The 17,821-nt window shown below is 49.6% G+C and overlaps 1 protein-coding gene across 1 annotated transcript in view; it reads right to left on the reverse strand.

Moving 5' to 3' along the window:
• The window catches only part of KCNK5 (potassium two pore domain channel subfamily K member 5), a 29,210-nt gene extending 11,599 nt beyond the window's left edge, over positions 1-17,611 (reverse strand). Inside the window, exon 1 of the mRNA XM_073556290.1 lies at positions 17,138-17,611. Within this exon, the coding sequence (XP_073412391.1) occupies positions 17,138-17,323 (186 nt within the window). The 5' untranslated portion in view covers positions 17,324-17,611. The remainder of the gene's footprint in view (positions 1-17,137) is intronic.
• Positions 17,612-17,821: the final 210 nt, after the last annotated feature.

The following is a 17,821-nucleotide window of genomic DNA, read 5'->3' on the forward strand; positions in this document are numbered from 1 at the left end:
ACGCGAATGAGGGAGAACACGTCACAGTGCTCCATGTGGCCGATAGCAGGGAGCAATATACTGTATACACCTGACCTACAGTCAGACTCCCCCCTCAGCTTGTAGTGGCTGATAACAGGGAGCAGTAGCTTGTTGGGAGTAAAAGATTGCACTAGTGGAACAGGATGGAAAAGAGCAAGAACCTTGGAGGGATCCCGACATAAAAGGCGTGGGAATGTGATTCATTGTAACAAGCACCTCAGCTGTGTGAGCAGGACCAGGATACATGGCCAACCTATGGAAATACACAAACGCATTCTCACCCACTGACAGCAAGCAGAGATAAAAATAACAAATGTTAGGAATTGAAGTTATTAGAAAGCTGCCAAACACTTCCTTTACAGTAGTGTTGGCGCCTCGTCTGTAGCTGCACAGAGCGGGATCCGCTCCCACCGTCGTCCACTTCACTCCCCGCATCCAAAAGTGGCGATCCACGTTTCCTTCCCATACACACAATAAACAGGAAAGTGAGTGGGAATGAGAATGGGTTGGAACGAAGTTATTACAGGAGGATTAGAATAATAAGTCATTCGCTGGAGATTATATGACCCCAGAGATTACGCCGTCACCCCCTCCCGTCTGACGCGACTTCGTGGTCCACCTTCCTATGAAGAGCTCACAAGAATTCACCCCAGACGCAGCCGATACGGTGTCGGAGCGGCCGCTCAGCCCAATCCGCAGATGTCGTGGCGATGAACCAGCGTTCTGTCGCCTCCGTCCCAGCTGCCGAGCGTTTGGCGGAGGAAACTGGAAAAGGAATTAGCAGCAACCGGAGGATTGTAGAAAGACGGCGCAGCGTCTCCACCTGCTCCTGGTGACATCCTCATTCATGGAAATACCAGGTTCTCAAACCCACTCTCCCGTAAGCTCCAGCCGAAAAACAGAGAAAAACGCAATTTTATAATGGAGGTAAATAAGAGCACAATACTGGGGGGCAATGAGGACCCAAAAGTGGCCTAAAGGAGCACGCCAAGGACCCGAGGAGCGGCCGCTGTACGGCAGAGAGATGGGCGTGCTGCCACAACGGTGCGACCGGAATAGAGGACCCCATTGTGCGATAGATTACAGACTCGAACGGCCATAAAGGCCCAAGAACAAGCCTCCGAGATGGAGAGTGCAGGTCCACTCATATGGAGCCAGAGCTCCGGGCAGAAAGGCGGGAGAGGGAGAATACCCAAAAGGGGAATGGAAGAGACCCTGGGAAATGGTCAGAGAAGATCCGGAGCGCAGCGGACAGAGAACCCAAGAGTCAGTGATGCGGCATTTACAGGAGGCAGTGAGGGCAGCATATGGCGCCTCTAGTGCGGAGCCGTACACCTGTAGTAGGGATGTGTGATAGGGATTAGAGAGGTACCCCAATAATGGCGCAGAGCTGTAATGTGAGGGCATGTGGAGCCTGAGCCCCTGCTCTGCCCGATCCGCTTGTTCTCCCCTCTGGAGGAGTCTGGCAACGGCTTTCTCCCACATTCGGGGTGGAATATATATTCAGGACCACTCCATCCTCCCGCCTTAACACAAGCCAAAAGGGCTCACGAATTTACATCATGTACTCTACAATAAAGAATGGCTACATTATAAATCAGATTGTAGACCTGATGAATCTGGTGTACTTATTGTGCATGTACATTTGAAAACAGTCAGCTCACCTATGTTTCCCAGTTATGCAAGTCCGGTCTGTCCTCTACCCGCAGGACAGCAAGATCCATGTGAGAAGAGGTAAGAGAGGACCGAGCTCTGAGACGTGTTTGCTACTTTAAACTTGTTTTTACTAATCTACAATAAAGATGTAGTTTGGTTATTTAGCGCCATTAATTCCACAAGACTTTCAGATGCATTTTTATCAAGGTTTGAGTCCTACTGCTGGATCTCCTCTTGTCTCTTACCTACTGTGATAATCCACATCGCTGTGGTCATGTAATCCGGATATTCAGACCAGCATTATACGAGACCAACAAAGCGCAGGACCGCACTGACAGCAGCTACTGAGCAGTGCGAGATCTCAGCAGGGGCGTGGGACCCTGGCGAGCGCGGGAGAGGAGGAGGGACCCTGGCGAGCATGGGAGCGGAGGAGGGACCCTGGCAAGCGCAGGAGGGACACTGTGGAGCCATCAGGCTAATGGCAGAGGATTGACTGGGATGATTTAGCAAATCCTGCTTTGAGCAGGGGGTTGGACCAGATGGCCCAGGAGGTCCCTTCCAACTCTACGATTCTATGATTCTATGGTGTAGAATAGATTACAATTCAGAGTTTCATAGAACGTAAATCCCAGATCTAGTAAGCGAGTAACATATGCAGATTGCATTGTGAAATCTGGCGACAGATCTGGTTTACTCACCCACAATCACAATCTGAGGGAAATGACTTATAGACCTGGAATTATGTGCTGTGCGTCAGAGGGATCAGACGCCCCGACACAGGACAAGACCGGCCGGGGCCAGAAGTCATAGGAAGCCCAGTATGGATTGAGTGTTATCTGTAGACCTCAGACTTTCTTTTGGGTGACATGAGGACTGTACAAGTTGCATCGTACAAGAAGAAACAATGGTTTATAAAATAAGACTCTCTCCAAAGTTCGATGCTTCTTCTCTCTGCCAGCTCCTGAATCAGGAGGCTCAGGATGATCGGAGCTGAAGGACATGGCGAGATCATATTGGCTCTATGGGGACGTCACATGGCAGGAAGGTCCGCGTGCCGCCTCGCTAATTGTCCAAATCTGTATATAATTACCAACCACCACAGATTGAGGACGGCGTGGATCGGGGAGGGGTGATTTGTAAGGAAAAAGTGTAAAGTGATAATCATCCATAAATAGCCACAAAAATGTGGAAAGAGCGAAGAGCGAGTCCTACAGGTCCCAGTGTCTGATCAACCTGCCAAAAATACAGCAGAGAGCCGGCCCCATAAGGTCACCGGGAAGCCTCCATCTTGGCTTCATTTATCTTCCAGTGATCATGAGTGTTATCATTGCTTCCCCCAGTTACAGCCAGAGCTGCAATCAAACTTCTGCCACTTTCTTGCTACCAGAGAGCAATAGTGTTGGGAGTAAAGTTTCCACGTCTGACCATGAGCTGCAGACCAGAGTTTCGTTTTGCCCCAAGTGATTTGCGCAGGAAAGTCAGGAGACCCTAAGGCCATGTTCACACCATCAGTTTGTAACCAGGAGTGGAACAATCAGAGGAGACGTAGAATAGAAACTCGTCACTTCTGTAGGAGTAAGCGGAGACGAGGAGTGCGGGAAAATAATGTAAAATACCAGTACTGGCCAAATAATGACCGTGCGACACAGCGTAAGTCACGCAGGAGCTCAGTCCGCCACTTTCTGTATCACACGGTTACGGATTGTCAGGCAGATGAAGTGACGTGTGCAGTTGCATCATCTAAGCCCGGGCAGCCACGGCGTCCTCACCAGATGTTCCTGTAGATCACATGAGGCAAACACCACGCTGACATCACGCAGCCCCATGTCACCTGCACCTACTCCTAGGGTCCATTAATGCAAAACCGCAGCCCTGAGGTCTCAAACCCTGAAAAAACAAAAGATTTATCAACCAAAACTCATTGTGGGGAGTGACCAGATTTACATTTTTAATTTTTCTAGAGTTTGACGTTTCAGTCCCGGCGCTCCTCACTTCTATTATATACAGACATTTTGCCAAGGTGACAGAATGTGCAGATACACAAGGGGCAGAGAGGGGGAACGGTCACAATGAAAGTCTTGACACGAGATCTATTGTTTCCTGGGAATGTGGAGTGTTGTGTGAGCAAACACTGCGGCTGGAGGAAGTGATCGGGCCTCGAATGACATGATCAAAGTCAATAAACTGCTTAAAAAATAAAGTTAAGGCTGGAAGAACCTGTAGGGGACGAGGGGAGGACACCGTGATGAGAAGGTCCTACAGTGGTGGGGTCAGTCGTGTATTCGTGATGGCGAGGCCCCTGGACCTTAAATTCGCTTTGCAGGCAAAAGTTGTCAATATACCACTACGAACACAATAAATTCATCACTGTGGGGGTCCGAGCATGGTCATTTATGGGGCTCTGCTCAGCAACAGGTTATCAGCCACGACGGATTTAGCACTAGTTATTTAATGGCCTTTGGCTTGTTCTGAAGCCATGGTGACTTGATGAATGAACAAGGAACATTGATTTTGAGCAGACTAGATAGGTCCACCAGGGTCTTCTCCGCAGTTATCGCGATCGTATCACGCCATCATGTTGCTGGTCTTCCTCCTGATCTTCTGGCTATGATGTCCTTCTCCAGTAAACGCTCTTTACATGCGATGCGTCCACAGTAGGCGAGTCGTATCTTGGTGACCCTTGCTTCTAGAGACATGTCTGGCATGATTCAATCCAAAATTGAAGTTTGTTCTTCTTGCCATCCTCTATGGCATTGATAACATCCTTCTCCAGCACCACATTTCGAAGGCGCCGATTGTTCTTCTGTCTGGTTTCTTTATTGCCCAGGTTTCACATCTACGTTCATGCCAATACGCCACGATAGCCATTTTCTTGCCAAGAAGATACATTGTATTTGGCTACAATGTTTTCAACAGGTTTCCACCCTGTATGGGGCCGATCATATATCTTATACCAAACTATTACACGTGGAGACTTCACAAGCCAAATTTTCTATCAACCACACAGATCATCTGCCTCCTTAGACACTAAACATGGGCACCAAGCCTACAGACGTATGTGCCCACGTCAAGCCCTTACAATGTATCTCATGTCCTACGTCACCAAGAAGATCACATACAGGAGACACAATGGAAGCTCTTCACATCAGGAGATAACGCAGACCACAAAAGCCCCCAGGACCAAGGACACTTTCCATCAACACGCAAAGCTAAAAAGAAAGCTCTTCTGTCCGACCTCAACCATTCCCCTCCTGACACGTCACAGGCCCTGGGAACAGGTCAAACACAAACTGCACAGTAATTCCCCCAATGTGGACCCCCGAAACAAATAATTATCCTGCCACCACATCTGATGGACTGAGGAGGTTCCATGTCCCACATGTAACATGACTCAGAGCCAGAGAAAAGGAGTGAAGCAAGAAACAGGAAGAAAATATGAAAAATCAAAGATGAGGAAGTAATAGTGTGATACATCGATGTAAAATGTAACAGGAGGAAGAAAAACTACAATACTACTGGCAAAACATCAAAGGATGTCCTTAAGTTCTCTTAGGGCATGTTTCCATGGTCAGTAAACGCTGCGGGTTGGACCATGCGTATATCCACAGCGGCCAAATGTTACAGCATAGTGGAGGGGATTTCAAGAAAATCCCATCTCCACTATGTGGGCACCGATGCCCGCGGCTCACCCGAGGAGATGGACACGTGGCGCATCTTTCCAGACTGCAGCATGTCTATCTTGTGGAGACGCGGGTCTCCATAAGATAAATATCACCAGTGAAATGTACTGGGCACGGCGATTCCGCATGGTTTAATGACCACATGCGGAATCACCTGCGTTCAAAAGCCGTCAGTGCAGACATGTGCTGCATCCATAGCGCTGCCGGTTACTGACCATGTGGCCATAGCCTTACTCATCACATACACAGAAGCAGTATTATAGTGGTTATATTCTTGTATATAGGGGGCAGTATTATAGTAGTTATATTCTTGTATATAGGGGCAGTGTTATAGTAGTTATATTCTTGTACATAGGGGCAGTATTATAGTAGTTATATTCTTGTACATAGGAGCAGTATTATAGTAGTTATATTCTTGTACATAGGAGCAGTATTATAGTAGTTATATTCTTGTACATAGGAGCAGTATTATAGTAGTTATATTCTTGTACATAGGAGCAGTATTATAGTAGTTATATTCTTGTACATAGGAGCAGTATTATAGTAGTTATATTCTTGTACATAGGAGCAGTATTATAGTAGTTATATTCTTGTATATAGGGAGCAGTATTATAGTAGTTATATTCTTGTATATAGGGAGCAGTATTATAGTAGTTATATTCTTGTACATAGGAGCAGTATTATAGTAGTTATATTCTTGTACATAGGAGCAGTATTATAGTAGTTATATTCTTGTACATAGGGACAGTATTATAGTAGTTATATTCTTGTATATAGGGAGCAGTATTATAGTAGTTATATTCTTGTACATAGGAGCAGTATTATAGTAGTTATATTCTTGTACATAGGGACAGTATTATAGTAGTTATATTCTTGTACATAGGAGGCAGTATTATAGTAGTTATATTCTTGTACATAGGGACAGTATTATAGTAGTTATATTCTTGTATATAGGGAGCAGTATTATAGTAGTTATATTCTTGTACATAGGAGCAGTATTATAGTAGTTATATTCTTGTACATAGGAGGCAGTATTATAGTAGTTATATTCTTGTACATAGGAGGCAGTATTATAGTAGTTATATTCTTGTACATAGGAGGCAGTATTATAGTAGTTATATTCTTGTACATAGGGGGCAGTATTATAGTAGTTATATTCTTGTACATAGGGGATAGCCTATGCCATTTATGCTGGTTTCGGTTTTTCCCTGCCTGTCAGTATAAACACCTGCTATGAAATCCAGGATCAGACATATATGTTACACAAGATAAGAGGTAGAGAAAACACATTATCAGGCGGCTGAGCCACATGTTGAGCAGTGAAGGTTACAGACTTCGGGCCGGAAGCTGAACTCAGTTTTTCCATTCCAGAGGAGACTCGAGAGCTGCCCCTATAGTCTGATGGGCTTTGTGTGGCGACTCCAGAAGACAGATGGGCTCCTGGAATTCATCATTACAGATGCAGGTCATGAATGAAGGAGGCAGCTGGGAAGATGAGGCTTTCCACTTGGCTTAGGCTTGTCCATTGTAGATGTAGACAGGGCTGTGGAGTCGGAGTCGGAGTCGGTGCTCATTTTGGTGGAGTCGGAGTTGGAGTTGGTTTAAAATGGACCGACTCCGACTCCTAAAATATATAATAAATTGGGTACAGTAATTCAATGCAGGATGTGCTGAATATTTTTTCATAGGAGTTTGGGAAAGTTATGAAATGTCCTATAAATGGCTGTTCTATTCCTGATCTAAGGCTACATTCACACACAGCGTTTTTCCTGTGTTTTTTGAGGATACGTTTTTCAGCTGCAAAAGCTGATCATCTTTTTAAAAAACTGCATCACCTGAAAGGTTTTTGAGCTCATAGATAATGTTTTCAATAGCAAAAGCAGATTAGAAATCTGTTCTATATATCCATTTATCCATATCTGTCTATCCATATCATATCTGTACCAAAAAGAATGAAAACCGGGTAGTACACCAATATATATTCTGTTCTATCTAAATATCTTGATTATTGGATCATAAAAATGATTAAATGTCTGAGGTTCACATTATACTACAATAAATTTTTCACTTAAATATAAGCAATATGTGTGGGAGTCGGAGTCGTGGAGTCGGAGTCGGTGTAAGGGAAATTGAGGAGTCGGAATCGCAGGTTTGGCTTACCGACTCCACAGCCCTGGATGTAGAACAGGTCACATCTGCAATACAGGGAAAAAGTTGCAGCAGGACCCGTTTCAGAGTCATGACCATCATAGTTTTAGTCTATCAGACACTTCTCTTTCAGGTAGGATTCCTTCTTACTCATTGGACTGGATGAACCCAAGAATATAATCAACTAAAACCTGAAGACTCTTCTGTGTATTCTCTCCACAGTCTCATTCTGAAGAAGTGTGAGGACACAGCCAACAGAAGACGTCTACCACCATCACGCAAGAACCATGTTCTCTAAACTTAAACTCTTCAGGGCAGGTCCTCAGAACATCTCAGATCTTAGTCCTAGGACAAGGAAGGGAAGGAACCGCCATATTGGACAAAGTAGGATGACACATATCTTCCTGGATGCGAAGTGCCCCTTTACCATCCAGCATCAAAAGTGACAAGTCCAAGAACTATGGTGGCATCACACACGCAACCCTGAGAACAGAGCAGAAGCACAACCTGCAGAGCATTCACAGCATGGGAATAGGATGTGGAAGTCAGGAAATCCTGGACTCGTGCACGAGAGCCCTACAAAACAGACCCCCGGCTCCACGCCGTAAACTCCCCAGTTACCCAACGTACAAGGAATGTGACACAGAAGCGGCCATCAGCCGGCAAAGCAATGGATGAAGCCAGAGGAAAACCGGGGCGACTCTGGGTGGACTTGTCCTTTCCTCGGAGAAGACAAGAGGCCATGATGTAGTGCGAACACTCAGATGATTCACTTCCACTCCAGTAACTGCAGGCACCAGAGGATTCAGGAGAAAAGGTGGGAAAGAAAAAAGGTTTTGGGTGGTGTTCTCCATAAAGGAATACAAAGGATGTCACTACTCAGGGTGGCTGCTGCCATCGCCGACGGTGGGGCCATGACAAGCTCGTCATGGATAGTCACAGGAGATGGGATGCCGATACAGAAGAGCTGTAATCAGGAGATATGGCCTGCTTGGTGACAGTTTCCATCTATAGGTAATAATATATTGGAGAGGAGATGGAGATCCACCGATCTCATCCTGTAAGAGGGTTCTACAAGGAGGGAAACGAAGCGTGGTGTCACACAAGACCCTTGCCCTCCACGGAAGAGGCGGCCATCACCTCCTCAATAGCGTCACCGACAACCTCCTCAATGGAGTCATCTGCCAAGATTCACGGCTGTCATCCAGGTATCGATGCGTTCAGTTTCTCTCACTGGGGATAAACTTTTGATACTTGATGGAGATAATGAAACAATGTAACACTGCCACAAATGTCACACATCTCTTAAAGGCAAAGTGTCACAATTACAGGCATGTCATTTTGAAAGGAGAAAAGAAGAATTCTCTTCTTTCTAAAAATTCTGCCTGTATGAGTGTCAGTGTTGATGAACCTGGAGGCTCAGGATGAATAGAGCTCTTGTAGGTGACATTATGGGATTACTGCATGTAGTAATCAGTTCTGATTGGAATACCGTAAAGGATCCTGTTTGGGCTGGCTGGGAGTTGTGTTGTTAGATCTTCTTTGACATGCTGAAGGAGACCGTTCTGTCTCGGCCTCGCTGCTGACAGTCACTTTTGCTCTGCGCACTCATCCATTCTCAGCAGATCAGAGGCCTCCAGGAAACGCTGCGCCGATGTCAGCAGAATCCACTTCCCCTTCGTCGCTGCAGGTGCAGAGGGACAGCGCAGAATTGGAGTGCCGGGGTCGGAGGCTGTGCCAAATAGGCAGCAACAGTCCCCAGAACAGGAGGCCCATACCGTGAGCTGCAGCCCTGGCATTCTGCTCATCCTGAGCCTCCTGGTGGAAGAACGGAATGCCTAAACTACAGTATAGACTGACACAGGACAGGAGCTTTAACTTGCAGAATGATCCCAGGAAAGAACACCCTCGCGTGGCAGATCAATGGCCGCCATTAGCAGTAATCATAGTGGAAGGAAGAAACGTCTAAAATTAGACAAGGAAGTTTATATTCATATATTGGTAAATGGTAAGGCGGATAAAATCTGAAGACACAAAAAGATACTGTCCCTCTGAGCGATCATTGTATACCGGGATTCAAGAGGCAACGCGTCTCCTTGCGGAGAGTGACATGTCAAGACTGGCATGCCAAGGTGAGGAGACCTATGCCTTGCACGGTATACGACCCAGGACACTTTTTGGTGTCACGGATGAGAATTACAGCATCTATAGAAGTGAATTCTGATGCACACGTGATACACATTGGACTATTCACGGGACCCCCCCCCCCCCCACCCCCCATCACTAAGCATTCCTACATGGGTCCTCGGAAAATGGATTAGTTTGCACCTGATAATTTTGCCAACAATTTACCATGAATAAGTGGCATCACGACCCTCCGAAGTCATGGGCCATCTCCAGCATCATCCTCTCCATTACTAAGTGCAGAGCTTTATATCGTGGGCCTAAGAGAACGGTGGGAGAGACAGAAGAAGTCGCCATGCGGCAGCAAGGACCAGGATGAGCAGGAGAAGTCATCACACAAGGTGCATGAGGATGCATATAGTGTGATCTGAAAGAGCACAAGGACCTCACAGCAGCACCATGTCAAACAGTTTGCATATATATTAGCACCCACACAATGCAGTTACATCATTACGTTCCGGTGTCCCAGGATTCAGTGTTCACGTCCCGGTGCATGAGACATCAGCTATTCACTCTTGGAAAGCGCACAGGAGTAGAAGTGGGTCACACACGTCCGCCGCTCCCATCTCCGAATAGTGCGCTGACCTCGCTCCCTGGCAGCTCCGCAAAGCAAGACGAGCTGTGAAGGCTCAAGACAAAAGCCAAGAAAAACAATCTAAGGAATAATATCGCAGCACGTTATTAGCCGAGCAAGTCAGCGGAGGAACCGTCATGTTCTGTCCAGACTGCACAGCCAGCCAATAATGGGTTAACTCCCATCATTTTTATTTCTATTGCGCCAACATAACCTGGAGCACTGTACAATAAGCGGAGACGAGCACAGACAATGAAGACATCACAGAGTAACACATCGTCCACCGGTTACAGGAGGAGCGAGGGTCCTGCGCCTGGAGATGGGAGGGACACAATGTAGAAGGTGCCGTCATGTACGGTCCGACCATCATTATAAATATTGGATTCACAGAACGCTGAATGATTCGGTCTCTAGCCGGCTCTTAGATACCCGCTGCTTACCTTGGAAACCAGCTCCGCTCGCTGGTCGGTCTGTCTATGTGACAGCTCACCAGCAATCAGCTAACTATGTCCCAGCGATCCCATCGACGTCGGATCGCTGGGACATTGATGCTTGTAATGGGGCATTTAGGCCATTAGTGGAACGGTGGGCATGGGTAGGGCGGTAGACCGATGAGATGTTAGGCGGTGCAGCACTGTGGAGAGGATGGGACGGTGGTAGACAGATGAGGAGATGTAGGGCGGCGATGAACCATGGAGCGCTTTGTGGGTGAGCGGAATAAGTTTATATCGGACCCTATAGCGGATGTGTAACCAGTGCAATGACTGGCACAGGGTGGAGGCATCAGTGTAGAGGCTGGATAGGAATACGAGCATGGCTGCTGCATTCAGGACGGATTGGAGGGGGGAGAGTTTAGTACAGACGAGAATGAATTAGCAAGACATATTACAGAGTCAAAAGGTGAGAAAAAAGGTCTAATTGTAGAGATTTTTTGAGGTGTGGGGACCCGAGCAAGTGATGGAAAGATCAGAGTCAAATATGACCACAAGACAGTAAGCGTACTACTGGGGAGTAATGGTGGAACCAGACACAGATGGCAATATCGGGCACAGGGAAGGTCAGTGGAGAAGGAACCACAAGGAGCTCAGTATTGGAGAGATTCAGTTTTATATAGAGGGAGGACATGATGTTAGAGACAGCAGACAGAATCACTGGTATCTGTAGTAATCGGGTGACGATCCCATCACCGGAGATGAAAGGATGGATATGTAGACACGTTCTTGTACGTATTCCCCCAGCAGCATTTAAGAAGTTCGACCTGCGGAGCTTCAATCTCAAAAAACACACAAGACGTCACCTTTCTTTGGTCGCTACAGAGGGTGAATATGGAAAGTCCACCAATAAGAAATGGCTGTAAGTTACAATCTCTTGACAATTAGACATATTTATATCCCCCCCCCCCAAGGGGCCTGCTAAGGTTTTGTTCAGACGGCCATAGTGTGGGGGCCTTGAACATCCGCTTTGGCTACGATCCCCTCAGCCTGGCCGCTGTGTGAGGGGTCCGGCACTTCTGTTATTTTCTAAATTAGTCTCCTATTAAGAAACGGAAATAACGAAAATGCGACCAGGGCCGAACTGCACAAACCCCAGCAATGATGGTGGGTGGTCTTAGGTTTGCTTTTGGCTTTTTCAAGTCTTTGTGTATTTTGCTGGGATCGATACAATAACCTCCCCTGGTTCATGGCGGGGGGGGGGGGGGGGGGGGGGGTGTCTTCAGTCCATCCCCATTTCACATTCATGTACAGCAGCGGCGAGTTCTGTTGCCGTGACGATAACACAAGCTACATTGTTACCCAATGTTTCTTCTAGACAACCAGCAACAATGTCCACCCCAGGAGCCAGTAGGGTGCGAGAGCAGCAGCACCACAAGTCCCAGCCCTCCACACACACCGCCGCCTTGTGGAACACATATGGGGCCAGACAATGAGCGCCCGGAGTTGGGGAACCTGTTTTTCTAGTTCTGTCTTCAGAGCCTTTAACAAGTGTACAAAGTGGCAGATTACAGCGCAGACTGCAGCAATGTACACAGAAACCACAAACATTCATTAAAGGGGAAGTCCAAACCATCCCAAACGTCCCCCCGGACCCCCACAGCAGTCATCAGGGGGTCCCACACTGCCCCCGAGCCCCTCCACTCCTCTGGTGATGCCAAACCACAATGTAACCAGACTGGCATAGGGGGAAGCCGGGAGCCCAAAGATGGAAGCTTACTAGAGCCTTGGTGCCGTCACCAATGTAATGTCAATGTGGCTGGAAAGCGGAGAGAAGAGGCCGCCAGACACCTTGGTGCTGCTCATCTCCAGCTTTCCGTCAGTCACATACCCACCCATTATAGAGGCCATTGGGCACAGTACAATGGCCGCACACCCAGAACCTCAGCCAAACTGTAATGACAGGATCATCGGAGGAGCACAAAGGAGCCTAAGAGAAAGCAGAGAAAGAGGCCGATAGTGGAGTCACTTCCCAACAACCACTGACGTCACTTCCACACACTGTGTCCCCTCGCCCAAAATAGCTTCAGTTACCGCAGGTAGAGCAGACCTCGGTGTCCGGCACACCCTGCACCTACAATGGAGCAGGAGAAGACTCCGCTTCTCAAACTTTAGGATTTACTTTTAATAAAAGGTTTTTTTCGCAGATGAACCGATCCCAGATCTCTGCTGTCATTTCACCGGATTATCAGCACTTCATCATCTGCTCGGCCACTGGCAGCGCTAACCTCAGCGCCCATGAAGGACTTATCTCACGGACCCACCTTCACCACGAGCCTGGAGGGAAGCAGCTAAAGACGAGGAGGAGAGGGGCGATCGCCCTGAGCCCCAATCCCGTCTGCCACCAATACAGAGATCTGTAAACTATTGATTATTCCCCACCACACTGCTCTCAGTTTATACAATGTGGCCCCCCCACAGACACACTGTACATTATATGGGCAGAGCGCAAGGCATTACATTTAACCCTTCACTTCTTAGAAGCAGACTTCCCAATAAATACATCTGTAAAAGAAAAAAAAAAAAAAAGTGCATTCATAAATCAGCCAAAAATGTATCCATAGTCCGACGCCCCTGCACACTATCCACTTCTATCAGAGGTCTCAAACTAGTGTGAAAGCTCAACGATCATGCTGGGAGTAGTAGTTACACAATAGCTGGACAGGAGACAAAGGGACAACAGTGAAAATGGAGGCAAAGATATAGGGGGCAGCTGCACCCACCCTACTGAGAAACAAGACAACTCATCCGTCATTACATCCGTCCTATTATTGAGGTCCCCAACATTATACTGCACCCCCCCCCCACACACTATACTGGACACAACTAGAAGTTTAATCTTCTATATAAAGTGGGTGAGGATTTTGCCATCAGAACACTGGGAAAGATTCATCCAAGAACAGATGTTTTGTACTGGAGGCGTCTGATGATACCGGGGGCCAGGTGTGCACAGATCATCGGTGCATGCGCACAGGGGCTTTAGTGATGGTGGCAATTTCCAGGGCAAAGAGACCCCTGACCCTGGCACCAGCGACCCCCTCGTTTCCCTCCACGGACTTTAATTAGACACCGATCAATACGATTTTCCCTTTATTAATTTGGATATAATAATGCTGCTTTACACTTACCATGGGGCCCGCAAAAACTCCACGGTGCGCCGTACGGCTGTTTTTGCGGCCATAAAGGTACTGTCACACTTAGCGATGCACCAGCGATCCCGATAATGATATGACGCGGTCAGGATCGCTGGTGCATCGCTAAGTGGTCGCTAGTGAGCTGCCACACAGGCAGATCTCACCAGCGACATCGCAGGGGTCGGGGGTCGCTACTTACCTGTCACACCAGGCGATCCTGTGTCCTCCCGCCCGGCTCCACGCGTCGCTCGTCTCCACAGCAGGAAGCTGACGACGAGAAACGGTCCTGAACGTTCTCGCGTGATCAGTGATAACCAGCGGGGGAGCCGGTCGTAGGTAAGTATCAGACACAGCGATATCGCTTAGTGTGACAGGCCCTTAATAAAAGATCAAGCTTGCTCGATCTTTTTCACAACGTACGGACACGGCCCCCACTGTAAATCAATGGGGCCGCAAAAACGGAAGTTTGTTTTTTCGGTGCACCGTGACTTCTGGTTTTGCGGAATGCCGGGTTTTTTTTCCCCCCAATACTATTTCCATAGTATTGGGGGAAAAAAAAAAAAAAAAAGTCCGTTATTACGGCAGACCACAAAAAATGTGGCGATACTGGCCGCAATAACGGAACGCAAAAAATGCGGCAAGTGTAGAAGTAGCCTAAGAAGAACACGGTCACTCACGTCTATGGCCGAGAACAGGGTGAGGGAGGACATTGGGGAGCGCGGACAGAGCAATGTGAGGAACGCTAGAACTTAAGAGCATTTCCCAGAAGCTACATGGGGGGGATGTGAATGGCTTTACTACTTCTATTAGTTCAGTGGTCAAATTTTCTTTTCCCCAGGCAGAAGCATCATAAGATTTAAATGTTAATTTGTTTTCTACCTTGGGAAAAAAAACCCACAACACACACACACCATCATGTGAACATTGATATCAATAGAACAAGTATTGGAAGAAGATTTTGATGCGGCTTCTGCTTCAAAGTATACGTTACAATAATAAAAAACCCTCAGGAGACTTATCCCAAGGAGCGCTCTTCTCTGGATCCACAATCTCTCCAGCTATAAAACCTGACAGTCCCAGACCTGAAGGAGATGGCCGGGACTTTGGACTTCAGCACTTTCTACTGAAGACAGTGGAGTCATTATCAGCCAGTCCCTGGGAGTTTGGCGCTTCATTACTGACAGCCTCCATCAGCGGGAGCGGCCACAACAACTTTGTACCATCATATAAAGGAAACATACAGAGCACCAGACAACACCTGACCAGTGAGAGCCAGGAGTCTAACAAACCTCTAGTGGACCCCCAGAACTACCCCCCACACAGACAGCAGTTACCGTGGACCCCCCCCCCCACACACACAGCAGTTACCGTGGACCCCCCCCCCCCACACACACAGCAGTTACCATGGACCACACACACACACACACACACACACACACACACACACACACGCACAGTGGACCCCCCCACACACAGACAGCAGTTACCGTGGACCCCCCCCCCCACACACACAGCAGTTACCGTGGACCCCCCCCCCCACACACACAGCAGTTACCGTGGACCCCCCCCCACACACACACAGCAGTTACCGTGGACCCCCCCCCCCCCACACACACACAGCAGTTACCGTGGACCCCCCCCCCCCCCCACACACACACCAGTTACCGTGGACCCCCCCCCCCCCCACACACACACCAGTTACCGTGGACCCCCACACACACACCAGTTACCGTGGACCCCCCACACACACACACACACACGTTACCGTGGACCCCCCACACACACACACACACACACACCAGTTACCGTGGACCCCCACACACACACACCAGTTACCGTGGACCCCCACACACACACACCAGTTACCGTGGACCCCCCCCCACACACACACACACACACACACACAGCAGTTACCGTGGACCCCCCCCACACACACACCGTGGACCCCCCCCCACACACAGACAGCAGTTACCATGGACTCCCCCCCCCCCCCCCCCCCCAACACACAGACAGCAGTTACCGTGGACGACCCCCCCCCCCCCCACACACACACCAGTTACCGTGGACCCCCCCACACACACAGACAGCAGTTACCGTGGACCCCCCCCACACACACACACAGACAGCAGTTACCGTGGACCCCCCCACACACAGCAGTTACCGTGGACCCCCCCACACACAGCAGTTACCGTGGACCCCCCCACACACACACACACAGCAGTTACCGTGGACCCCCCCCCCACACACACACACACACAGCAGTTACCGTGGACCCCCCCACACACACACACACAGCAGTTACCGTGGACCCCCCCCACACACACAGCAGTTACCGTGGACCCCCCCCCCCACACACACACACACACCAGTTACCGTGGACCCCCCCCCCCACACACACACACACACACACCAGTTACCGTGGACCCCCCCCCCACACACACCAGTTACCGTGGACCCCCCCCCCACACACACACACACCAGTTACCGTGGACCCCCCCCCCCCCACACACACACACACACCAGTTACCGTGGACCCCCCCCCACACACACACCAGTTACCGTGGACCCCCCCCACACACACACCAGTTACCGTGGACCCCCCCCCCACACACACACACACACACACACGTTACCGTGGACCCCCCCCCCCCCCCACACACACACACACGTTACCGTGGACCCCCCCCCACACACACACACACACACGTTACCGTGGACCCCCCCCCCCCACACACACACACACGTTACCGTGGACCCCCCCCACACACACACACACACACGTTACCGTGGACCCCCCCCCCACACACACACACACACACGTTACCGTGGACCCCCCCCACACACACCAGTTACCGTGGACCCCCCCCCCCACACACACACACACCAGTTACCGTGGACCCCCCCCACACACACACACACACAGCAGTTACCGTGGACCCCCCCCCACACACACACACACACACACACACACAGCAGTTACCGTGGACCCCCCCACACACACACACACACACACACAACAGTTACCGTGGACCCCCCAGACAGACAACAGTTACCGTGGACCCCCCAGACAGACAACAGTTACCGTGGACCACACAAGCTGCTTATAGTTGAAGCTGCAGTCAGCGCCCAGAGCAGCACAGAGCATGTCAGGAGCCAGTGATGTGATTGCATCAGACAGTGGACCGGGGCGGGGTGGGAGTGGGACCCTGCTGCTGCTGATGGATTCCTGATGGCCCCGGGGTCTCTTACCTCCAGGATCTCCTCCAGGTCCCTCAGGGTCAGGCAGGTGTACTTGTCCAGGATCTTGGTCTTGCTCTCATCATACTCCTTGGTCGCCTGCTTCCAGTTGGGCTCCTCCAGGACGTGGAAGATGGCTGCCCCTATGGACAGGTAGAAGATGATGGCGGAGGTCAGCAGGGGCCCCCTGTCCACCATGATGGCGGCTGCACTCACTGGGGAGCTGCCCCCCTGCCGGAGCCTGGCATGGGCTGTGAGCTGCCCCCCGCCTCCTGCTCTCTTCTATGGGAGCCCCTGGCAGCAGCTGTTTGAATTTGGTGCACCCTCCGCGCATGCGCGCTGCTGCTGACCGACTTCTCGGTGATACAAAGTAACAAGTTTGTTTTAAAAGTTTCCGGCAGCGCAGAGAAAGTGCGAGACCGGAGCCGCGGAGAGCGTCAGCATGGAGGAGCAGCGCGGCGGCCAGACACGTGTCCTGTGCTGCACTGACTCACTGGGGTTCATATTTGTAGACAGTGAAGCAGGGAGGAGATAGGGACTGACACCGCCCCGGGACACGACCGGCACCGAGGACTCGGCCAGGACTTCTCCAGCTCTGCGGAAAGTTTACAAACACCCACCAGACAGCAGAGGAGACCCCAGTACTGGGAGAATGGGGGGCTACACACCTTGTCCTGGCTGCACCCACCTGAGAGC

Source organism: Dendrobates tinctorius, unplaced genomic scaffold (assembly GCF_039654945.1).
Source record: "Dendrobates tinctorius isolate UK_male_01 unplaced genomic scaffold, ASM3965494v1 ptg000232l, whole genome shotgun sequence".
Taxonomy (NCBI): domain Eukaryota; kingdom Metazoa; phylum Chordata; class Amphibia; order Anura; family Dendrobatidae; genus Dendrobates; species Dendrobates tinctorius.